The sequence below is a fragment of the Aedes aegypti genome, chromosome 1 (assembly GCF_002204515.2).
Source record: "Aedes aegypti strain LVP_AGWG chromosome 1, AaegL5.0 Primary Assembly, whole genome shotgun sequence".
Lineage (NCBI taxonomy): Eukaryota > Metazoa > Arthropoda > Insecta > Diptera > Culicidae > Aedes > Aedes aegypti.
The window spans coordinates 280,644,910-280,671,627 of NC_035107.1; the positions used below are offsets into that span (position 1 = coordinate 280,644,910).

Here is a 26,718-nt window from a genome sequence, read left to right on the forward strand (position 1 = left end):
CAGCTTTTTATAAAGGAATATATCTTGAAGGCATTCACTAAAGCACTGTTTCTCAACCTTGGTAGCAGCGAAAAAATGGCTCGCTGTGAGGTGTTCGTTTCAGCGTGCTTTTTACATGGTTGGAGAAACGTGGCACTAAAGTGATTCCTGCTATAATTCTAATCGTAAATTTTCCCTTTCTTTTATCTTCTTGTATTAAAACAGACAGGTCTCTTATGGATTTACTCACCACTTTTCTGCCATCATCATTTCTTCATTATCTTGAATCAAAAAAATATTTTTTTGTGGTTATCTCACAGAAATTCAAATTAATTATCCCACAAAAAAACAAAAGTTCTTACTGTATCGTCAATCAGAGGCCGCCGATTTTTCTAACATATACAAGTATACAAGTATACAAGTGTGCAAGTGCGATAGCGGAACGGTCGTCTATTAGGTTGGTTTTTAGTCGGGTTCCATAGAACAACTTTTGCAGCGACTATCTCAGGGTGAACTTCCATTACCATCGTTTAAGAAAAAAAAAACTTTAAGAAGATCTTAATCTTAATGCCCGACACCTATAAAAATCAGTAAAGGAAGTGGCTACCGACGTCCAATAAGAGACTTTACTACATCCTAATTTTGTACATATTATAGCTATCCATCTCATAATAAATTCACCCTTCTTTTCGAAATAGGCTGTTCTTCAGAGCATTGCAATGTGGCTGTGTGAATCTTCCCAAAATTAGAGGACAAAACTTAGTGCGTAAAAATATTTGCTGAACAACTAGCTGCTTTTGTATCTTCTAATATTTGAAAAATACATTTTTGAGCCAAACTCGTGAAATACTCAAAAGGAATCGTACAATTATCTCCCCACTCTCTAACTAGAATATTTTTTAAATTGTTATCCATTCGGGGTAATGGCGTTCGGGGTAGTGACCCATTCGGGGTAGTGGCGTTCGGGGTAATGACCTATTCGGGGTAGTGGCTTTCGGGGTAATGGCGTTCGGGGTAGTGGCATTCAGGGTAGTGGCGTTCGGGGTAGTGTCATAGAATCCGGTATTTATATGAGATTCCAGCTAGGGATTTTCTTATAGATACCCTCAGCAACAGCTCCAGAGATTCATTCTACAATTTTCAAAGTAATTCATCTAGTAATTCTTTGAGATTTTCTCAAGTAAGTCCTGTAAAATTAATCCTAGAGATATTTTTTAAAAACACCTGGAGGAAATACTGAAGAATTTGTTTCACCCGTTAGCGTCTTTAAAAGAAGCCTGTACAATTTTGCATCAGGATTCAAGGCAAGCATCATTTTAAAAACTTGCATTAAAATATAGCCCAACTCTCTAAAAAATTACTACCAGTCCTGTCTTTAGGATCATTCATCGGTTCCACTTTTGTTAGTGTCTGTCTCAAGATAAATTAAATTATCGCGATTGTCTACCCATGTCTCCTAATATAAGCGCAGCGGTCACTGATCATACAGAACCTTCAATAGGGTCCTAGAAATCTTATTTTTATTTAATAACACGAAAGAGCATGTTACTGCAACTACTTTAGCGAACTTTCCCGCTCAAATAACGGCTATATCATATTTTAACTTTAATTTAAAATTTGGTGTATATATGAACCTTGACACTTTTGATCATGTTTGATGTTCGCTTAGTCGACAAAAACACCACAGGGGTTTAAGTTTGAACACTGGGGTTGTTCCTATTTGACATTTCAGAAGGGACACGGAAAACAAAATACACCCAAAATTTGAGTTTAAGTCAAGGGGTGTGACAAAATCTAAGAAAAAAAAATAAAAAATGTTTTTTGGACTTAAACAAACGAAAAATATTGAAAAGATGAGTAGATATGTGTTTTTGGCTTAAACTTAAGCGTTTGACACTAAAATTGGGATAGGGCTTTAGGACCCTATTTCAAAACACAGTACATGCACTAGACAACAAGCACACTCATCGTGTTCAGTGACTCCTGATATCTATCACTAATACATGGATACAGCGCTGTCATTCTGCGAAAACCACGTGCTTTCAATTTAGGTGGGAAAGTTTTTCCATTCATTTCACCCTGCGGGTGTCAGTTCACTTTTAGGATTTCGGGCATACGACCGCCACCGGGGTCTCAAATAAACATTAGATGATCAATATCATTCATAGTAAATAATATAAACATCCTTTATATTATACACAATTTTTAAATCAATTTTATTGAACAAATTTGACAAAAATAGATCAAACTGCTTGATTTTACTACCAGGTAAAATGTTCTCATTTCCTCATCTATTCTTTGACTGTCCTACCCAGATGTTTTTGTGCATAGTACATGTCCTACCTGTCCTACCCACTTCCCGCACCACTGTCTGGAACCAAATTTCCAGGATATTGACGCATTTTATAGCACGGATTTTTTGCAACAGAGATGCGCATATCGCACACAACAAAAAGCTGATTCTAGCGGCCGTTTAACTGTAAGGTTTTCGCACTAATGTTATACAAAATGAAAGAACATAATCTCTAAAAAGATTTTTGTCAATTGTAAGAGTCAACTAATTAATTCAGATTTTTCTTCACGTTAATTTTTTTTTCTATTATCATCTAAAATTCTGGAAAGGGGAGGGGGTTGCTGGCTTCTCTGTTGTTAGATTATTCGCAAAATCCCCGCAGAATTTTCTGAAGAAAGCTTTTAAAGAAATAAAGAGAAAAATATCCTTGGGAAGTTCTTGAAATTATCTTTGATTGTTTGCTGCGGCCTCAGATGCGGATGTTGATAGAGGAATTTCCAACCAGCGACTATCTGAGGTGATTGTCAGCCTGAATGCCACGAATTGTCGATATTTTATTGGAACCGATTGCAACCAGGAAAAAAAAGGTGCAAGAATCACTCCAGGACACTTTGCGACTGTTGGGAATCGTGTGATTTTCCATTACAGATTTTGAAAACCTTACGCCAAGAACAGCAGCCGATAGTTCGAGCCTAGAGGGTTCGGGTCGGGTTCGGGTTTGAAAATTTATATTTTTTCGGGTTCGGGCTCGGGTCGGGTTTGGAGGCTAAAAAGTTATCGAGTACGGGTCGGGTTCGGGCTTGAAAAAAGTCGGGTTTAGCCGGGTTTGGGTCGGGTTTGGTGAGACTTGTTCACAAAGTAACAACCTGAAAGCTTCCCTATGCATCAGAAACGATGAATTCTTCATCTGTTCGAACTCGGGTTCTATTATGGTTTTTCATAGAAAACTTTTTCGGGTTTCGGGTCGGGCTCGGGTTTGAACAGCGAAAATTCTTCGGGTTCGGGTCGAGTACGGGTTTGCTTTTCAAATTTTGTCTCGGGTTCGGGTCGAGTCCGGGTTTGAAAGAATAAAATAAGTCGGGTACGGGTCGGGTTCAGGTTTGAAAAATGTGAAACTCGACCATCTCTACAATTTAGCTCGTGCGTGACTGGAAGCTTACTCACCAACTCTTGAAGCAACAAGGGGTTCGAAAGGTGTTCCTGGAGATCCACTGCTTGTAGATGGCTACACAGAATTTTGTACGCCAAACCGACTCCAATCAGGCTTTCCAAGTTTTCCGGTTTGGACGTTGGCGTCGCATGTAGTTTAGTGTGGAGAGCGTTGATAATCTGCTCTGAGCGTCCTTACAGCATCCTCAACGGGTCGATGATCATCGGTACCGGCGAAGGATGCGTCAGATGACTTCGTACTGTCTCCAATGCATTTCCTTTTTGGACACACCAATACATTTTGGACCCTCAAAGTATATATGTTGGACACCCGGCATTTTTTTATCGTTTGGCGACAAAGTCCACGACACTGGTTGTATAATATGCTTGCCTGTACTGCCGTGAATCGTAAGTCAGTCCCATCTGTTAAAAGTAGGCATTGAGAAAATGGACTGTGATGTTTCTGAACTCGTTTTTCATACGAATATTCAAAAATTTATAGAAAACTGGAACATGTTCAAATCTTAATGATACTCTCACAATTTGCTTACTACTACGATATCTTTCCGAGAAAAATAAAAAAGATGACCAAAATATGGTTCACTTTTGAGTTACACGGTGCGAAAATCTGTGGTGGGACCTTTTCATTATGGGACAATTTGACTTGGTGTTTTTTTCGTAATTTTTCCGAACAAATCATATTATCTCATTAGTGCAGCTGAAAGAGCAGTTGCATAAGATTTTCACCGGAATAGCCACACGTGTCGGTCGTATTTTGATAGCATCTCAGGAACAACGGTCACTCGAATGGATCACCGGTGAAAGCAGGAAGCTCTCTGGGCACGACGTGTCTGGCAGTTAAGGCCGCACGGGACGTCATCATTATCTGAAGTAGTACTCCATATATCGATGCGAAAAATGTATCACTTTATCCTATGTGTGTAATGTACAACCCATTGAATTTTCAGCTTCATCGGTTCAATAATACTCGAGATTTGCTTCTGCAAAGTTTTGATGATAATTGTTAGAGTGAGACAAAAGATAGGGAATATAACACGTTCTCCCATGTCACCTTAATTGTTGTGAGTTTGGGTCACCAAATAGAGGGAAATACTTGAAGGAATCCGAGTATGAATCTTCTATTCTTATTCCTGTAGGATTCCTGAGAAAAAAAAAATATAAAATAATCCTGAAGCAATGCCATGCTTGGATCATATCTTGCAGGAATGTTAGTCGTGTTCTTCTTTAAAATCTTGGGGTACATGTCAAAAATTCCTGTAAAAAAACAAAAACAAAATTTGCGGAATTCCAACGAGTATTTTCTCAGTTCAAGTTTTCCCTCTGTAGTTTTGCAAAAAAAAATCTGTAGAGATTCCTCTGGAAGTTCAAAGTTTCTTGAAGATATTATCTAATCTTTTGCTTTTGTTTTTCATTATAAAGAATTTTAACACCAAATTTAAACAGGTGTTGTTCTTCATTATACATTATTGGAGTTCCTAATAGGAACTACTCCTGAGCTTCTCTCAAAAATTCCTTCAAGAAATTCCTACATAAATTCATCCAAGATGTTCTCCAGGAATTTCTACCCGATTTCAATTCGACTCTTCTAAAACTTTCTTTATGATTTATTTCAAAAAACTGATTATTCCTATACGAAAACTATGCAGTAATTTTGTTGACATCTTTAAAAAATGAGCGTAATCCGTAAGGGGTGGTTAAGCGTGCTAGAAGTTATATGAAGAAAATCAACCAAATATATAGTTCCACCATGGAAAGAACTGAATTTCAAGCTTTATAGGTTTTTTTTTTGTTTCTTGAAGAAAAAAAATCCAGTTTGCTTCAGTCTCCCTTATAATTGACGAATCGCGCTATATTGCATCTGGGGTTCAATAAGATGGTAAATGTCACCCTAAATTTCGACTTTTTTCGACCAGTTTGATCATTATGGGGTACCCTAATGCATATCCTTACATAAAAAAAAACTATTGAAGATTGCATATCAAATTGAAGGAAAAACATTTGGACTGGATATCAAAAAAATTTGTTTTGTATGGTATTTAGTTGGAGCTGCCTGACAGCTTAACTTGTCAAGGCTGAACCCTCGGTCTGGCTTTTGCCAAGTTTCCCCTCTTCCAGGACCAATACTCAAACGAACTAGGCAATGGCGCCCACATGAACACTGCTTTTTTTATTAGTATTGTGACGTGGTAGTTTTTGAAAAGTACCCATATTTCCTTTCCTTCTGAGAAAAGGAAGCATTGTGAAAAACAGCAGCTCCATCAGAATTTGTTGGAAAGTAGTGTAGTTGTGTCATTACTAATACTGTCTAGTCGAAATGGTTTTGAATAATTTGTCATTCAAGTGCTATTCTGATTACTCCTGTCTTTTACGTAAGACTAGAGTCTTAAATGTCAATTGTCGTCAAGTTTTAACAAAATTAGGCTGTTTAGTAGTAATTCTAGTTAATTTCATTTGTTGTTGTTAAAAGTATTTATTGGTCATTACGTTCATATATTCTTAAAGAAAAAAGTCGCTTTCCTTGTATGTTCAATAATTTTTCGAAACTAGCTAGTGTACCTTAATCATCGATCTCAGCGTTTTACTTTCCATCGTCATTTTCAAAGTGAATATTGAAGAGTAAAGTTACCTTAGGCTTCTATTACAGTCTCCTACAAGATTCACTTTTCGGTGACAAATGCAGTGCTTCACATCGCCTACTTTCTACTTGTAAATTTTGCGAAAATGAAGCTGGAATTAGATAATTTGTACCGTTGTTACAAAAGAGGTATTTCTTATTATGGCAATGTAAAAACCATATTAAAATAAGATTGTCGCCACTTATTTCTACTTAGTGAATCTACTAGTCATTTTTCTAAGAGTTCCTATGTATTCCCTACGTCGTATATGATAACGATGTATCTAGCTAGCTAATAGTAAGAGTGGCTACGGATCATTCTGGTTAGCAAAAGGCTGAACTGAACGTCACCAATAGTATTAATGTCCACTTCGAATAGATTAATTATTTGAAATGGGCATCAATTCTATCAATGACGCAGAATGTCCGTTGGATCACATCCGAGATATTATTGCGTCTATGCCATATGAATTATGACGCGGCTTTAAGCAAAAAATGCCAAAATGTCATACCACCACTACAGGTTACGCCTTTGGTTTCCATCATATGGGCTAATGGATTATGCCCTCCCATCGCGGCATGGTCGCATAACCAAGGGGAGGGATTTGGACTGGATATCGGAATTTCTTTTCAAATTACGAATGATTCTGGGGTTCGTTCATCAATTACGTAAGGCTCCATAGATGGATTGGGTGTTCCAGATATCTTAATGTAAGTACGGTAGATGTACCAATAGTGAAGGTAATAAGCACTATTGAACTTCATTTAACCGCCTAAATTCAAGAAGCGCAATTAATGTACATGTTAGTGTTGTAACGAGAAGTAACGACCATTGGCTTAATGAGAAAAAATATTTCATTGCAGTAATCTACGGCATGTCAGTGAAAAATAATACCTCCACTATTGGTTCACTGTTCCTTTAGTTGCGGTATATTTTTAATTTGTGTTCCTATAGTTGCGGTATCCGTGGTTTTCTTATGGGATCCTCCACTATAAGAACACTTCACCGTAACTATTGGTACAAGCAATAACAGCAATTTCAGTGACATTTCATCAGTTTTAAAGCAATTTGAACGCTTTTTTCAATTATTTCGTGTATCAACAAACCAATACGTCGATTGGCAGTGTCGGTTCTGTGGCTAATTTAATGAAATCAGTGAAAACGACTCTACCGCAACTATAAGAACACCCACAACTTAGGGAACACTTACCCTATAACGTTGCCCACGAATGATCTGTTTCGCTTCCATGTTCCACATGATAGAAAATCAAGGGTGGATTTCTTCCTTGTCCTAGTCACCGAATAAAATTTAAAATTTCTACTCAAAATCCATGTTTATTCATTGAAAAAAAAAATATTACAATTACCACACAAAAAGTCAAATTCTACTTGCCCTCACCCTCCCCAGAATCCAGTTTCGGACAAGGTGGTTCACGAAAATTCCTCGGATAGATCATCCCGTGCTGATGGACAGCTCTCTTGGTCAAATAGGCAAGAAAAGCCTCAATGGTACCCTCATCTAGCGGCGGTCCTATCCCTGGCAGCGCCGGCAGCCGACAACTGAACTCCACCATAACGTCGGCACTTCTCGTCAACGACCGCCGACGCATCATTTCCATACATTTGACATTCAGTGGGTCCGTTTGCGTTGCGACATCCGGAGCTGGTTCGGCTTCCTGCTCCGGTTCTGCTTCTTCTACGACCTCCACCAGCGTGTGTAACTCCTGTTCAAGGGCTGAAGCTCCCTCGTCAGCTTCTTCATCTTTCGGCTCGTCGTCGGTTACTTCGACAGTTGGATTCGATGGGACTTGTTCTTTATGATCTTCCGGATCCTTATGAACCAACCCCAGAATCATGTTCTCCGATATATGCGCATCCAGAAGGGTGTTGTCAACTTCTATGCCACTCGCTTCAAATATCGAAGTGATTTCTCGGCTGCGATTCCTTTTCTGATCGTCGATATTCTCTCCTGTTGCTTTGAAGCTTTCTCCCACGAAAAAGTGGTACAATTCGTTGAGATCCTTCACCTGCAGATCTTTCTTCTCGGCCTCAACCAAAAAGTCACGCAGCGTTCCGAAGTCCTGCGGACTGATGTTAGTGTCTTCACGACTTTTCTGCTCGACAAAGCTCGTGATGGACTTGACCGAGAGTTCACACTCCCCGTCGATAATTGCTTCGTCCACCATACAGATGATGCGGGACAAGACTTCGTTCGCAATGCGAGTGGAAGATGAGTACACTGAACTCATACGGGAGCGAACTGAAGCTGGAATGGAGTAACTTGAACGACGCCGTCCGAGACTAGACTTGATTTCGGCGTCAGCTTCTTCGTCACTCATTTCCGGTTCTGGACTGCGGTCCAGTTTATGAGCGCCACGTAGCTCATAGCTATCGTTTGAATAACCCGCAATGGATTCTTCATCCTCTAGTGAGGTTTCCTCGATGTAGTTGAACGACCGATCGCGGCTGGTAGTTTTCGAGAACAGATAAAGCAGAAGCCACGGAGGTCCCATGTCTTTCAGTAGCTGCAAGCGTTCAGCTTCCATGAGCTTCTCAAAGTCATACTCCGGAAGACTTTCCTTCAGATCTTCCAATCGTTGAGTTCGTTCTTTTGCTCGCTCCAATTTTTCCTCCGAGATGCTTACCGAGCTCAATTGCTGCTTGAGTTTGTCATCATGAAGTTCACCCAAGAGTACAATGACGCTGTCGAAGTCTGGAGCCCGACGAACCACTTCGTAAGGGTCAGTTTCGTCCCCAACGAATTTGAAGTCCGAATCCAAGTGGGAGGGGACATCCGATTTTTCCGAAAACCGATCTTCGGTGAAGAGTAGTTCACCATCGGTAAAAGTGGTGCTGGATGGCACATCTAAACCCTATGGATAAAAGGAGAAAAAATCCGGGAATGCAGTTATGACGAGAAAAGTCCGAACACACGAACAAAAGACAAACAATGTCTAAACTCTGCCAAAACTCGATTATCGTCGCTCGTTGCACTTACCATGATGTTCTTGTACTTGTCGATGATGGCGTTTTTAAACGAAATTGTTGATAAAACTTTGGGCAGCTCCGTCATCGGGCGAACCGGTTCCAGTTGACCGCCATCTCTGCGGGGATCGTTGGATTTGGAGGTTGAGATTTGAGTAAGAGACAAAGGTAGAAAGGGGAAAATGAGGAAACTGTACAGTTATTTAACTTTCGATGGGGCACGGCTATGCACTGTGGGAATACGTTTGACGTAGAGGTAGCCGAAAATTTACCAATACGTATCGTGCAATTTTTGATATTACGTTATGAATAGGGCCACTGCAAAATAAAAATAGATATCAGACTACTGAAAATGTCTACAAAATTCTTTTGAAAATTACAAACAAAATAGTGGCCGTCCCAGACGCCCTCATAATATACCCTCACTTAAATCTCTTCAGAAGGACTCCAGGATTCTACATTGAAAGTCCTATTGGTGATAAACAGTGATTTCTTCTGAAAATCTCTGCATGTTTCTTCTAACGCTCTCAATGAGTCTCTAAATGATGTCTCTTGATATTTCAGATCACTATTACAGAAAAAATCTCTCCTTACGATTTCCTTGGGAAGTGAAAGTCTCTCATGGATTATTTTTAATAGGAATAATACTGCCGTGAATCGCAAGTCAGTCCCATCTGTAAAAAGTAGGCATTGAGAAAATGGGCTGTGAATTTTCCAAACTCCATACGAATATTTAAAAAAATCCAGAGGTTTGGAACATGTTTAAATCCTAATAAAACTTTCACAATTTACTTTTAACTACGATATCTTTTCGAGAAAAATATAAAGATGATCAAACCACGGTTCATTTTTGTGTTACACGGTGCGGATAACTGTAGTGGGACTGATATACGGTTACTTTTCATTATGGAACAATTTGAATTGCTGTTTTTTCCTATTTTTTTTCGAGCAAATCATATTATCTCATCAGTGCAACTGAAAGAGCATTGGAAGATATGTTGAAAACTGAGCTTAACTCAATTTTGATGAAAATGCAGATGGGACTGACTTGCGATTCACGGCAGTATAATACTGCCGTGAATCGCAAGTCACTCCCATCTGTAAAAAGTAAGCATTTAGAAAATGGAGTGTGAAGTTTCCAAACTCGTTTTACATACGAATATTCAAAAAATTCCAGAGGATTGGAACATGTTTATATTTTTATGAAACTTTCACAATTTGATTTCCACTACGATATCTTCCTAAGAAAAATATAAAAATGATTAAAACACGATTCATTTTTGTGTTCACAGTGCAGAAATCTTAAGTGGGACTGATATGCGATTACTTCTCATTATGGGACAATTTTACTTGCTGTTTTTTCATACTTTTTCCGAACAAATCTTATTATCTCATTAAGACAGCTGAAAGAGCATTGGAAGATATGTTGAAAAATGAACTCAACTTAATTTTGATGCAAATGCAGATGGGAATGACTTGCGATTCAGGGCAGTATAAAAAGGATTGTTTTTTTTTAAGCTCGTAATACCTTGGAAGTCTATAGAAGACTTAGATTGCGAGTTCCCAAAAGTCAAGGGGTTCTGTCACTAAAAAATCCACACATTCAAAGGGCTGAACGTGAAAAACCGTCAGAATTCAAGTACCGTCAAGCTACCATTTACCGTGCATTTAAGAAAAATTTGCACTTCAAAAAATTATATAACTTTTCCAAAAAAAAAAATTGAAACTTACTAAAATACCAGTACAATATAAATATTAGTAGTAGAACGCCAATAGCGCTGTTCTCACAAAACTGAATTAGTTTATTATCACCTTTTACTGTATCTTTTCATTGTTTGCTCGATGCCATGTTGTAGTGGATGATTTTAAAATTTATTTGACACTTTGAGGACCGGTACTCAAGCTGTCAGCGCGTGGCAAACTAGATGTTGGTAACACGAACAGTAGCAACATCAGAATTCTTAGGTTAATGCCTCTATTGCTGTTTGCGTTTGAGGAGCAAATCATGACTAATCGTACTCCAAATGCGGTAACACGAAACAATCAAAGGACACCTGACGGATTCCATGTCAAATCGGTCAGTCACAGACCTCGACCATCTTCGATTTGGATTAAATTTTGCACATGTTTTTGGTATGGTAGAATAAGTGTTTTCCATAGAAAAATTGATCATTTTGACTCAAGTGTAACTTTTGAAAATGGCCTATAAATTTTGCATGTAACTTATTTGAAAAATTCTAACTCCGAAACTGTTGATTTTAGAGAAAAATGTTCTATGAAGAAGTTGTAGTGAACCGTTTGGACTATGAGAAAAAAATATACACTGAAAAAATATTTTATTTATTTTCATAGAAAAATAAAAAATAAAACTTGAATTTAAAATTACACAAAAACCCCATTTTTAATATTTTTTTAAATTTTCACCATAAATCTTGATAGTAATAAGATGTTTGGGACAAAGTTTCATGATGGAGAAATTTTTAATAAAAAACATTTTCTAAGAACAACTTTTGGTAGTATTTCAAAATTTTGATTTTTTGTCAAAATAAATACGTTCTGATGATACAGTGAGCATTTTGAAATGATTCTAAGCCGTAATGATTATATGAAAAATTTCTCTAGAAGTAGCCATTTTCGAATTATATCGAGTTTAATGCAAAGTAATGAGAAGTAGCCATTTTCGAATTATATCGAGTTTAATGCAAAAAATGTGGTTTAAATATTAAAATAGGCCATTTTCATTAGTTATTCGCGGTGCACAACTTTCTTCCCAAAATTGCCGCAGACGCTGCGATATCTGGTCTTGCAACAACGGTCAGGTAAAGCATGACATAGTTCGTATGGATCGTCAAATGATTTACCAGATTCGATCAGTTTCAGATACCCGGGATCCATTGGTGATTTGGCAGGCCTCGCTTCGCTCATTCCGAGCGTAGAGTAATCCGTCGGTGTAGCTGCGTATACCAATCTATAACACTGTGCCTTCACGTCGTATCAGGTATCAGAAGGCCGGCTCCAAAGGCACGTTCCCCACCAGTTGGGAGATTTGTGCCATCGCCATATTTGAGCCTATTTCATCATCTACCCGATGGGAGAGGAAAGGGAAGGGAAAGATGGGAGGAAATAGGAGTGGGGTCCCTTGAAGAGGGAAGATCGCATAAGCGAAATGAGAGCATGTAGCTCCATACCACAATGGGTTCGAGCAGCGCCCTAAAAAGGGCACTGCAAAACGCATGAGCGCAAAGAGAGCCTATAACTTATTACCACAGCGGGTTAAGAATAACAGAATGTCCTGAAGATTCAGGCTTCTGAATTCAGTTTCACTTAATAAGTGTTTACCAAGTAATTGGAATCGTATTTGCGAAAAAACTGGACAGTTACATATCAGGTGATACGAAGTTCCATAATCGGAGTCACAACTATCACACACAAATGAGTCAGCACGCTGAATATTTGCCATGTGATAGTTGAGTCGGCAGTGGCCTGTCAACGCTCTGACCAAGAGACTGCAATTCTGCTTTGACAGATTTGTTAAATACATCGCCACCCTTAGAGATGGCTCAGTAATGTACAATTTTGTTTGACGACATGACTCCAAACTATTCCAATATTGCTTGTGCTGAGTTACCGCCCAGGAGTTTATCTGAAGCTTCACCCAGCACTTCGAAATTGGAATAGCCGGCTCAGGGCCAATGAAGTCATGCGATGCTCCATCGCGAGCTAGCTCATCAGCCAATTCATTTCCAGCGATGGAAGAATGGCCAGGTACCCATACAAGGTTTACGGAGTTGACTGAATTCAGTCCCTCAATTTGAGTTCGACATGCGATAACAAGCTTCGACCTTGAGTTGGCCGAAGCGAGAGCTTTTATAGCAGCCTGACTATCTGAACAGAAGTATATGACTTTACCCATTACGCGTTGTTGAAGTGCTGATTGCACTCCACACATAAGAGCAAATATTTCCGCCTGAAAAACGGTGCAGTTTCTACCAAGTGAGTAAAACTGATTCAGCCTTAGCTCACGAGAATATACTCCTGCACCAGCTCTACCTTCAAGAAGGGAGCCATCAGTGTAACATACTATATTGTTTGATATACTTCTTTCCAAATAGCCAGACGTCCACTTTTCCCGTGAAGGGAATTGTGTGGTAAATGTCCTGTAAGGAAAGTGACAAGCAATTGTGAGATCACTTGGAGCAAGGACAATTTTGTCCCAATTCACCAAAAGTGGAAACAACGAAGTGTGTGTAGATCTACGATTCACTGGATTTTTCTCCAGTAGATCCAGTACCCATAAACGGTAAGAGCAAGAAAGTGCTTCTTGTTTAAGATATATGTGTAGTGGCGCAACGTCGAAAATGGCCTCAAGCGCTACTGTGGGAGTTGTAAAGAACGCACCAGACATCGCCATCAAGCACATCCTTTGGAGATGGCCCAATTTTGATTGGATTGTTCTCACTTCGCCCTTTTGCCACCACACAAGACATCCATATGCCAGTATTGGTCGAACAACCGTTGTGTAAATCCATTTGATATATTTGGGTTTGAGGCCCCAAGTTTTACCAATGGTTCGCCGGCATTGACCAAAGGCCATGCAAGCTTCTTTGACTCTGAAATCAATGTGAGGTGTCCATGAAAGTTTGGAATCTAGAATGACTCCGACATACTTTACTTGATCAGTCACATTAATCTCAGTGCCAAAAAGACGTAAAGGTCGAATTCCATCGCGGTTTCGTCTTTCCGTTAAAAGAACAATAGATGTTTTATTCGGGTTAACCGAAAGGCCATATTGGCGACACCAACTCTCGACTACCTGAAGAGCACTTTGCATCAGGTCGAATAGGGTGCTTATGCACATACCAACTACCAGAGCTAGATAGTCGTCGGCAAATCCATAAGTTGGAAATCCGCAATTATTGAGTTGCCTGAACAGCGTATCTGCTACGAGATTCCACAAAAGTGGTGACAAGACTCCCCCTTGGAAGCATCCGCACTCAATTTTCGAATCGCTGCTTGACGCAATGTCGAGAAGAGATGTCGGTTTTTGAGCAATTGATGAATCCAATTGGTAATCATTGTAGGTAGCCCATGGTTTCGTGCGGCTTCCAATATGGCATCGAAAGACACGTTATCAAAGGCACCCTCAATAACCAAGCACGATTGCTTCTGAGCGAATGCTTTCTCGATATCGTATACAACTTTGTGTAAAAGAGTCACAGTGGACTTTCCAGATTGGTAAGCATGTTGATTCACATGAAGAGGCATGTTTGCCAAATAAACATCACGGATGTGATGATCGATAATGCGTTCCAGACATTTCAGAAGAAAAGAGGTCAGACTGATTGGTCTAAAACTCTTTGCTTCTTCATACGACGCACGTCCTCCTTTCGGGATAAAGTTTACAGTAATATCACGCCAGGATCTGGGAATGTACCCGGTAGCAAAACTGCTTACAAGTAGCTTTTTCAAAACATGTTTGATAAACTCAAATCCCTTTTGGAGCAAAACAGGATAAATCCCATCCGCTCCTGGAGATTTGAAAGGAGCAAAACTATTAAGTGCCCATTGAATCGATTCAGTAGTTACGATACTGCGAGCCGAGGCCAGAGACTCGTAACTACATGAAAAGACATTTGGTTCATCGGTAGATGCTATGTCCACACATCCGGGGAAGTGTGTATTGAATTCTTCTTCTTCTTCATCGGAAGAATTAAAATCACTATTAGGTAAGCGAATTTCGTTCACTTGGAAATCTTTAGATTTTGCAAGGATTTTGTTCAGCCGACTGACTTCACTCAAACTGGAAACATTTGTACAAAGGTTTTTCCAGCCGGATCGTTCAGCAGAACGAAGAGCCTTCTTGTAAGCCTTGCGAGCCGACTTGAACGACTCTGATCCAGCTGAACGGCGTCTGTTCCAACTCCTTCTACATTGTTTCCTGAGTCTAGTCAGATCGGAATTCCACCATGGGGTCCCTCTTGTAGTCTTTACAGACCGCAGAGGACATGCTTCTTCAAAAGCTTCCATAATGTAGGATGTTGTAGTATCAACGGCATCATCCAGATCACTTGGATTTTCAATGGACGGATAATATCCATGAAATTTGGTCGCAACCAATTCAATATAGAGAGAGTTGTTGACCGGGGATTCCTAAAACACAAAGTCTGCGCAGTTACATTTGAATGCTCAAAGAAGATGTAGCGATGATCAGATAATGATTCCTCATCTGATACATGCCAATTCGTCAACTCGTGACTGATTCTATTCGAGCAGATACCCGGGATCCATTAGTGATTTGGCAGGCCTCGCTTCGCTCATTCCGAGCGGCTGCAGTAATCTGTCGATGTAGTTGCGTGTACTAATCTTCACGTCGTACTTCAACTCCAAAGAAATGTCACACTTACCTGAGGTTGGTTAGCTCAAACTCCGCATTCAGCCGCTCCTGGATTATCTTTAGTTCGGTCTAGGAGTAGATCGTCTACGTCCACCATCAACAGGAGTTTTGTCTTGTCGGAACCGCGAATATAGAGGCAGAGATCTGCGACTGCGGCCTTTAATCCGTTCTTCACAAGCACTTCATGCATGCGCTTGTTACAGCAGCGAGCGGACTGACGCAATCCGTGCACACCAACTCCTCGTTTCCAGCTGTCACGTGTCCTGTTGGTTGACGCATTTAGATTTCCTCCTCGAGAGTCCCATGTAGGTAGGCTGTATTGATGTCAAGATGCTGTACGATCATGTTGTGCTTTGTCGCCACAACGTCAGGAGCGTACGGAATGTTGCTTGAGTGGTAGCAGGTGCAAACATTTCACATACATCGACTACGGTATCGTTGCGCGTAGCCTTGGGCTACTAATCTGGCCTTGAACTTCACTACATGGTTTCTTCGTCTTGCAGACCCACCTCGATCCGATGACTTCCTGCCTCCGAGCAACTTTACGATCTTCCATGTTTCGTTGATACGATGAGCTTGAAATTCTTCTTCCATGGTTTTGCGCCACACCGGTTCTGCTAGAGCTTCCTTCACACTGACCGGTTCTTCCACTGCATACGCTGCAAAGCCTGCAACGTAGTCCAGTTCTCGAGATCGACGAATCGGTGGACTTTCTACTCCATCGTGTACCTGTCGCTTTATTGTCTAGCTTCTTGCGTTTTGTGTCAGGCACGTGCACGCACGCCTTACTTCCGAAAACACGAAGATTACTCAAGTCCGGCTTACGGTTCCAGCACATCTGGTGTGGTGTTGTCTGGATCGATGTGGAAGGCAGCCTATTTTGGAAATAAGTGGCGGTGGGCATCGCCTCGCCCAGTAGCGCTTCTCTAAACCTGTGTCTACCAGCATGGATGTCGCTATTTCAATCAAGAAACGATTTTTACGGTCTTCGACGCCGTTTTGTTCAGGAGCGTAAGGGTTCGTAAACTGAGATTGAATTCCCTCAGATTTGTAGAACGCACGGAGTTCAATGCGATCTTCGACCGGAGGAAATGGGAGCCACACTGAATTGTCCGCAATCACTTACTCTAATTCTGGTGTTGGCAATCCACTTTGTGCATAGATTCCGAAGCTGCCATAGCGTCCTCCGCCATTCGCAGGTAATGTAATCCACCAACCATTCACATAAAGTTCACACGGAAGTTCTTCTCGGTCAATTTTGTAACACTGATCAAGTTCGTAGATAATCCAGCCACATATTTCGCATTATTCACTTCAATTCTAGCCATTTTTCCGGAACACCGTGGACACACCAGTGCCTTCGCCCGCGATTTTGGTCTTCTGGTTATCGGCCAGCGTAATGGATCCAGAAAATTCACGCAACGACCCGAAGAAAGTCTTGTCGTTGGACATGTGCGAGCTGGTACTACTGTTCAACCACCCAACTCGAAGAACTTTCACCACCAATCGTAAACGTTGTTGTTGTTGTTTGAGAGGGACTTTAACCCGAAGGTCATTCGTCTCTCGAAGCGTAAACGCCACTCCTCTGAAGTCATCATGCGCTGCTTTTGCCTTCGGATAATTGTCCGAAACTTGACGAGAAGAATATCCATCAATTTTCTGCGTCGACAAAAACTTCTGAAAGTTCCATACCGCCCATCCGATCGCATCTCCCGCTCTACTCCTGTACCAGAATAGAACCTTTCCGTTCCAACTGTCAGTTATATTTGTCCACCAGCTTCGATTTACCTCTAGCAATATATCGTCGTCTGTCCGGCTTTCAAGCGCCATAATCAATCTGTTGAATCAGACAAGAAGATTACGAAGAAGCATACAGATCTTAGTATCTTTATCGTACCTCGAAAATGTCGTCTTAATAGTTATTTATGCAGCAATATGCAAAATGAAGATTTTTTTTAGCACGAATCGTACATTACGACGAGTGCTGAAAACATCGAGTTTTGCAACGAGTTGCATACAACATTTTTTGCTATTACGGAAATGCCGTTTCAGTTGGATTATTTCTATTAGCACAAACATATATCAAGACTACCCACGTGGGCATCCTTGCGTAGTATCGGTTCAGTATTTTTTCATAGGAATGAACAGGTAAGAAAGCACAGACAGCAGCTGACTACAAATACTGGACGATCCGATCCCACATCAGAATCGCCAACCTGTGTCGGAGTCTGATCGCACCACGGATGTAGACTCTAGTGAAGCCTTTCTAAGAGGCATCTTCTTCTTATTATTTTTGGTATTAACGTCCTCACTGGGACAAAGTCTGCTACTCAGCTTAGTGTTCCTATGAGCACTTCCACAGTTCACGATGCCCACCGCAGTGTGAATAAACACAAATTGCTAACGACCATCATAACGCGACATTGCACCGGTCGTTGCTAAACACGTATGGGAAACAGCAACCCACTCCTGTCGGTTAACAATGCGTTTGTATATTTGGCAACGCTATCCAACCGATCCAACCGTTACTATTCTGCAAAACAAAGTGACGTACAGTCTTTCAGGCATTCATCCGGGGATTTGCTGCAAGAATTTCTCCGGGGACTCGCTCCATATTTTCTTCAGATATTTATCCGTGGATTTCGTCCAGAAATTCCTTTTGGGATTTTCTCAAGAAATTTCTTCGATGATTTGATACACGATTTTTTCCGGGGGTTTCGTCCAGGAATTCCGCCGGGGTTTTTCTCCAGATATACCTCCGAAGATTTTTCCAAGGTGATTTGGTTCAGGATTTTCTCTAGGATGATTTTCTTCAGAAATACTTTCGGGATTTTTTTCAGAGAATTTATCCGGAGATTTCCTCCGAGAATTTCTCTTGGGATTTAAACCAGTAATTCATTCGAGAATTCTCTCCAGGATTTTTTTTTCTAGATTTTCTCCAGGGGTTTCAAGGATTCCTTCGGAAATTTCCCCAGAACCTCCTCCGGGAGTTTTCTCCAGGAATTTCTCCGAGAATTTCAAGGCTTCTCTTTGGGGGTATTCCTAGACCTTCTTGGAGATTTTTTCCAGGAATTCAACGGGGGATTTCTATAGCAATTCCTACGGAGATTTTTTTTAGGAATTTCTCTTGGGATTAGAATTAGGAATTTTTCTTGGGATTTCAACCAGGAATTTCTCCAGGGATTTTCTTCAGGAATTCCTCCGGCAATATCCCCAAAAACAGCTCTGAAAATTTTCGCCAGGAATTTCTCAGGAGATTTACAATAGTAATTCCTCACGGTATTTACTCCAGGAATTCCTCGAGGAATTTCCAATAGCAATTCCTCTGGAGATTTCGTCCACGATTTTCTATGGGGATCTCGTCCAGAAATTCATTGAGAAATTTCTCTGAGGATTTTCTTCAAAAATTGTTTCTGGATTAACTCCAGGATCTTTTCCGAGAATATCAAACAGAAATTCCTTCGGGGATATTCGTCAAGACCTCTATTGAGAATTTTCTCCAGGAATTCTCCAAGGGACTTCTAATAACAATTCCTACACACTTAATTTAGAATGCCGAATCTCGGCTTATTTTAACCGAGATCCGCACAGCCGAGTAGTCGGCAAACAAATTTCCTGGGATCTCAGCAAATATAAGCCGAGTATCAGTAAATCATGCTTCGTTGCTGAGCAACCGGACAATTTGTTAGCTGAGTCTCGGTTAAAATCGGGAAACCGAGATTTGCACAGCCGAGCTCGTGAAAAAAATCTAAGTGTGTACGGGGATTTCGTCCAGAAATTCTTTTGTGTTATTTTCCATGAAATGCTTCGGGAATTTGCTCCAGAAGTACCTCCGGAGATTGGTTCAGGAATTCCCCTGAGCATTTCCTCCAGAAACTTCCCTGGTGATTTGCTCTGGGAATTACCAAGGGAATTTCCAATAGCAATCCCTCAGGGGATTTCGTCCAGAATTTCCTCTGGGTATTTCATCAAAAAAAATCATAAGGAAATTTCTCCGGGGATTTTCTTCAAAAATTATTTCAGGGATTTTTTTCAGAGAATTTTTCTGGTAATTTTCACCAGGTAGTTTTTGGAAAATTTGCAACAGGATTTTTCCGAAGATTTTTTCCATGAATTTCTTAGAGGATTTCTTTCAGGAATGGCCCCGGGGATTTCTTCCAAGAACTTTTCCGAGAATTCCCTCCAAGAAATAATCCGGGGATTTCCTTTGGAGATATTCTCCAAGAATGCCTCCGGGAATTCTTTTGGAGCTCCACCAGGAATTCCTTCGAATTTTCTTCTTAGTTTCTCCAGGAATATCTCTAGAGTTCTTCAAGCAATTACCCTGGAGTATCTCTAGAAACGCCTCCAGAGTTCCTCCAGAAACACATCCGGAGTTTCTCCATAGTTTTTCTAGGATTTTCTTTTGGGTATTCCTCAAGGAATTTTCCGGGTTTCCCCCATGAATTCCACTGTAGGTCCTCTAACAATTCTTCCGCGTTCCTTCAGAAATTTCTCCGGAGTTCTTCCTGAAGCTTTGAAGAAACCTCGAAGCATATGCTGGATAAAATTCTAAAGAATTGCTGAAAGAACTCCAGAGGAATTTCTGGAGCAACCCAGGAGGAATCACCGGTGGAGCTCCGAAGGAACTCTAAAGGAGTTCCTGTAGGAATTTTGGACAAAACCCTAGAAAATCTCCAAAGGAAATCCTGGAGTACCTACGAAGCAATTCGTGGAGAAACTTAGGAGGCGTTCCTGGAGAAACTCCGGATGTGTTATTGGAGGAAGTCCGGAATCGTTTCTAGAGAAACAACGGAGTAATTGCTTGACGAACTCCGAAGAAATTACTGGAGAAACTAAGGAAAAAATTAAAATTCCCACAGTTGGAAAGAAACTCCGGAGGAACTTTCTAGAAATCCAAATGAATCGCGGGAGGAATTTCTGGGAGAAATCTAAAAGAATTGCCGGTGGAATCCGGAGGACGTTCCGAGGAATTACCGTTTTGATTCATATTACGGACACTTAAGGCCTCAGTGAAGTATAACCCAGTTTGGACCATACAAAATAAATCATTCTGTATGATTTTTTAGCGTTATCGAGCGTCGGAAGCCCTTAACTTTCGGATGGTGGGTAAAGAATACGCGTCCGCAACTTGAATAATTTTAAATAAATCAAAACGTGTGGCCTTTTCATGATTCTTATTCCGGACGCTCCCTCATTTTTGCCTCATATTCCGGACGCTTTGATTCGAATTACGGACAGCTTATGATAATCATTAATGGTACAGTCAAATCATCAATTGAAATCGTTCAACCACTTAAGAGACGTCTAAGGTAGTTGGGCATTATAATTTTGCAATGATATTTATGGAAAAACCCTAATAAAACGAGCCTCGAAAATGAGAACTTTTGGACGGCGAAAATTGAAACATTTCGTGTGAAATGTTTCCCATACAAACGAGAGTGTCCGGAATTTGAAGCTGTCCGTAATATGAATCAAAACGGTACTGGATGTTATCCAAAAGAATTGCCGATGGAAACCCGGAATAATTTTTAGAGGAATTCCCAGAATTCCCAGAAGAAGTCTAGAGAAATTCCCGGAGAAACTTTTGAGAAATTTTCTAAGGAACTCTGGACAAACTCCCGGAGGGAATGTAGTGAATTATTCGAAGCAACTTCAGAAGAATTCCAATTCATGTTTACTATGGTGGTCCTCTCAATCAACTTTCCAAAGCATTTCTGTTCTATGAGTCGATGGGAACTTCAGTAAACGATTCATGGAGATTTGCCTGTACTTGAGGAACTCTGGAAAATTCTGGAGATATTTCGAAAAAAATCAGGACGAATTATGGAGAAAATCCGAAGGAATTCCCGGTGGAGCTGCAAAAAAATTCCCGAAAGAGTTCTTGAAAAACAAATCTCCGGAGGATTTTTTGGTGGAACTCCATGGAGGAAATCCTCGACCCCGGAGGGGAAACCTTAAGAGTAGTTCATGGGACATCCCTGGAGGATTTTTTTGAAAAAATCACCGGATGAGTTTCTGAAGAAAATTCCGGTAGAATTCCTGGAAAGGAATTCATTAGCGATACTTTTTGTCTAAACGTCCAAACAATGCGGAACAAACACTTCACGTTATGCCGTAAAAACACTGTAGCTGTCAATAATGATAAACAAGAAGCAAGAATAGCAACAACCGGTGCGGTAACAGGGTCGTACTCTACCAACCTTGAAATCAACGATCGGTGCAGAAATGAAAGAATAGCTAAAATAGAACCGCTTTGCGTATTCATTTTATGCACGCATCTGTGAACGCACTGGTGGGCATCGTCTGTGAGTTTCCATTACGAAAAGATCCTGGACCGACCGGGAATCGAACCCAGACACCTTCAGTAAGGTTTGCTTCGTGGTCGCGGACTCTAACCACTCGGCTAAGAAAGGCCCCCTTTAAGAGGTATATTCTAGAGTTTTCAACAAAGCATTTCCGATAAATTATGGAGTTGTAGTTGTCTAGTCTTCGGAGTTTCTTGCCGTTTTTTTTTAGGTTTCTCCAAATCATCTATTCAAAAATTTTTAAAGCTTCCTACAAAATATTTTATTTGATGTAAGCTTGAACGTCTTTTGATAATATAACTTGATTCTAATTTCCCAGGAAAATGTATAAGCCATTTTGTTTTAGACAAGTCCCTCTAAAGCATTGCGTAATTGGTATAATTGAGCTTGAGCTTGATTCACCTCCTAGAAATTCCAATTACGTTTACTTAAATTGTGACGCTTTTCTACGTTCTGCCCTCTGAATGCGTTGGTTGATGACAGGTTCCCCTGACTTTTGGGAGCTCGCAATCTAAGCCAGCTGTCTCCTGGTGATCTTCTATTTTTAGGCAACAATGGTGCCTGCCATGTCAGAATGCAGACCAATGAGGGGAAGGGGGAGGAATTGATGATGCATAAAACTGGCTCCCACAGTAGACTGTATAAAGAAAGGTTGTAGAGGGGTGGTATTTTTTATGGCAAAGAGGCTTGTTGTTTGGTTAGCAGACTGCCTATGCATCAGGCGTAAAGAAAGGCGTGCTATAATAGGGGTATTCACTTAACGGCGTAAACCCTCGCGTATATCGTGCTAAACTGATTAACTAGAATCTTTCACGTAATTGCATAAACTGTGAAGGTAACATTTCAAACTGTTGAAATTCGTTCGTTTTCCAATCTAGGAAGGCGTTGTTTATCCTAACAACTGTCGTCATGTAAATGACAAACAAACATGTTTTTTCCAATTTGGGAAAAAATGGGTTGAGATTCAGGAGATTCACGAGTAACAATGTTGATCACTAGGTGATCCGCCCAGGTCTGAAATGCCTGGGGAACAATCATGAGAATAAATTTTGCCAGTAATTTGGAGGGCCTTTGCAGAAGGTGGCCCCAGGGGAGAAGAGAGTGATGCAACTGACGGTGGTGATTGCGTGTCAAGCACGAGTTGTGTGTTAAATTCCTTATATTCCTTAATAAATGCTCGACCCATTTCATGTAACCCAATTGTTATCGAAGCTCATATTTCCCACAGTGCAATCTGTTTCGGCCACGCCGAAACACAGGCCAACTAATCTCACTCACGCCCATGTGTTGCCATTCTCGTCCCACCAACCCCCGAACCATAATGCACAGCTAATAAACTTTTCCCGTCCTCTGGCATCGGCAACAAACAACCGGGGGGCCACAAAACGAGAAATCAAACTAGGGGGGAGGGAAAGGTAGGCACTCACAAAACTTTTCTCCCATCGACGAACGTTTGCACCGAACCGCAATCGAGCCGAGCCACCGCCAGGAAGCATTCCTTGAACATCCACAGCGGGATCGGTGCTGGGCCACCTTCCGGTTCCTCCGTCAGCAGCTCGCAGATCATTTCGGCCGTCCGAGGCAAACTCTGTGGGATGACATTTGAGTATAAAAAAGGAAGATACTTTTCTAGCCGGAGCTGAAATACGGGGCACTATGGGCCAGAAATCGAAATTTTATGACTAAATTAACAACAACAATTTGGTAATTCAAGGTGTTTCGGAAATCATCAAAAATTAGAACATCGTACAAAAAAAAAATTGAAGTCCGTTAGAATGGTTTTATGGTCAAACATAGGGCAAAATCTAAGATTTCTCAAGAAAAAAAAATGAGGGGATTAAAAGCAAAGGGGTGTAGCATACGCTGAACTAATAAATTGTCTGTATAAATATTGATCCCTGGCCCATAGTGCGGAGATGCATCTCCTCAGAAACTTACGTCACTCAACAGCCCGATGAAGACGGCCACAATCTTGAGCCAGTGCAAGTGGGACCAGTCCAACATCCGCAGCAGTGACAGGATGTTCAATAGATCGTCCTGTAGAGAGAGAGCAAAAGAAGAATGAACGATGATAGCAAACAATTTGCTGGAGGAGATAAAGTTTTGCTTGCGACGATTCGGCCGGCAAAGTGCGATTGAAAGCACTCAATGCACTGCAGCGACACCTACTTCCGGTAGGCACAGTCCTTGCCACTTGTCCTGGAGGATCCGTTTCTGCACGAAGTAGCCCTTGCCGAGCTGTAATGAAATTCGAAAAGAAAAATAAAATGTCGTTCGGAACGGAAGCAGTGATTTGATTTTGTCGGGAGTGTGAAAAAAGAGGAAATTGCGTGACAAGGACTTCGGTAGTCTCAGAAACTTTTAATCTATAGTGAATCATCGTCAATAATTCCTATAGTATGTATACCATAAAATGATAAACGCACAAAATCAGCACAAACAGCATTGCATTTTGAGCTGGTCTTTAATTCAGCGATGCGTTGTGCATTTGGGAAAGTGGTGGTAAACACCTTGATTTTTATCGAGGAAAAACAAATTTCGATGATTTTTTATCACGCACGGACGATTTAGAGCATAATTCAGAGTGTTCGAGTTGATTCGTAGGGCAATTGAAGTGAAAATATCAACGAAAACTAAGATTTTAGAAAATCACGTTTGAAAATTAGAACTGACGTAACTTTTAGCTCGGAACACTTGAGGTTAGCTGTGTTCAATGACTTTGATCGAACTTGCTCGGGGTTGGTTGTACTAGCTCGTATTTTTTGTCAACAAATAACTGTCAAAGCTACTTCGAGCAACTCCAAGCTGCTTTCTCAATGAACGCTCTTTTTACTCTTTTTACTAATTTACCGGAATTCCACGTGAAAAAAAAATTCGCGCACTTAACAATCCGTATCGCTTCGGAATTTTGCTTTTTTTTCAATGTTTACGTTTTTAAACGTCAAAAACACGAGCTACTGAGAGCTGGTTGAACTAGCTCGGACTCTAGCTTCCAACCTGTTTCGAGCGACTCGGAGTTGGTTGGACTCGGCTCAATGAACACAAACCCGAGCGACTCGAAGTAGGTTGGAGTGGCTCAATGAACACCAAAAGCTGACTCGCAAGTGGTTGCAACCAAGTTCGAGCAGCTCGTTGAACACAGCTGTTTTTCAGTGAGGTGAATATTAGCTGTGTTCAACGAGCTGCTCGAACTTGGTTGCAACCACTTGCGAGTCAGCTTTTGGTGTTCATTGAGCCACTCCAACCTACTTCGAGTCGCTCGGGTTTGTGTTCATTGAGCCGAGTCCAACCAACTCCGAGTCGCTCGAAACAGGTTGGAAGCTAGAGTCCGAGCTAGTTCAACCAGCTCGCAGTAGCTCGTGTTTTTGACGTTTAAAAACGTAAACATTTTTAAAAAAAGCAAAATTCCGAAGCGATACGGATTGTTAAGTGCGCGAATTTTTTTTTCACGTGTAATTCCGGTAAATTAGTAAAAAGAGTAAAAAGAGCGTTCATTGAGAAAGCAGCTTGGAGTTGCTCGAAGTAGCTTTGACAGTTATTTGTTGACAAAAAATACGAGCTAGTACAACCAACCCCGAGCAAGTTCGATCAAAGTCATTGAACACAGCTATTGTTATGATACGAGGTCAAATCTATTTTGACCTCAATTGTAAGGCCGTCTTCAGTGTTGTTCATTTATTTATTTTTTATTTATTTATAGGTATTTCACTAAACAGCTGGAAGATTTATTAGCATAATTCACGTTTAATTGCTATTCGGTTTGAAAGTTTTATATAAACCGTTATGTCTTTATTTCTCAATATGGGACTGCACCAACTTCATATATTTCTTCTACATTTTCAAACAAAATGTGTTAATTTGTATATGCGTATCAAAGTATATATTGAAACATGAATGTTTCGATGGAAAAAAGTTGTTTCAGAAATCCATATTGGACAATTATGCTTTTATGGGCAGTACACTTCGCGTTCCCATGACGTCCGAACAAGCGACCGTAAATAATTACCTGATCGATTAGCACCCTCAGGGCCCCGGTCGACAGTCGCCCTCTCGATGGCTCCGGTTCGTAACGTGGCTTCACCGGTGGCGCCTTCTCCAGGTCCAAGCACCGGAAGTAAGCCGCCGACCAGCGCAATAAATCAAACGGCTGTGTACGGATGACAGCTTCCGGGGGTGGGTGGAGGAAAAGAAAATTCGTTGAAAGCAGAGAAACCCCATGGCAGAAAGGTGGGAAAATTACCTTTGGCATAAACTTTGAGCACGTTGTTAAAGTTTTCCGGTATCACAATCTGCTCCGGGCAGTAGATTTCCGACAGCAGGACCATGTTTCTTTCTCCCCAGCGCTGCTTACTGACCGGACCAGGAAAGGAAACTTTTTCTTGGGGTCAGCAAGTGGTGCCACGAGGTTGCAATCTGTTGTGTTCGAATATTTTTGTATCAGCTCGATTGGATTTGATTCGATACTGACGCTTTTGTGTGCCGTTATCGATACCTTGATCGGTGAGTTGGTGGGGGGGTAAGGCGAAGAATGCTTGGATTTTGTTTTTCGCTCTTTTTTATGTGTTCAATAAGGACACAACGATATACAACCTAGAAGGCGAGTGCGCGTGGGCGGTTTTGCTATGATACGGTTGCCGTTGGTTACAGACTGTTTGCGTTGCTAGAAGGTTGTTGACATTGAAGGATATACTTGTATTGCTCTATGTGTTTTGTATGGGAAATTGATAATTATGCAACTAGTTGCAAAATCATGATTCACTTAGCGTAAGTTTACAGACGTAACACTAATGGGGGCTATGTCTGTTTTTCATCACGTCGATCTGTCATGCAACGGCCTACTTTCCTGCACTGAATTATGCAGTGTCGTAATAGTCATTATGCAACTGAAATCAGTTGCTGTTTTGAGTTGCATAATTAATCATAACCCAACCATTTTCAGAAATAGCATAATGATGCATGCATTCAGATGCGATT

At 40.8% G+C, this 26,718-nt stretch overlaps 2 protein-coding genes across 2 annotated transcripts in view; one reads left to right on the forward strand and one right to left on the reverse strand.

Annotated features, from left to right (window-relative positions):
- LOC5564746 overlaps positions 1–26,718 on the forward strand; it is a 789,319-nt gene that overhangs the window by 326,301 nt on the left and 436,300 nt on the right. The window lies entirely within an intron of this gene.
- LOC5579517 lies at positions 7,380–26,264 on the reverse strand. Its single transcript, XM_021837965.1, has 7 exons — positions 25,985–26,264; positions 25,751–25,908; positions 23,914–23,982; positions 23,683–23,781; positions 23,172–23,332; positions 9,056–9,161; positions 7,380–8,930 (listed from the first exon to the last, which is right to left on the reverse strand). The coding sequence occupies exons 1-7, from the start codon at positions 26,067–26,069 to the stop codon at positions 7,443–7,445; spliced, it is 2,166 nt and encodes a 721-aa protein (XP_021693657.1). The 5' UTR covers positions 26,070–26,264; the 3' UTR covers positions 7,380–7,442.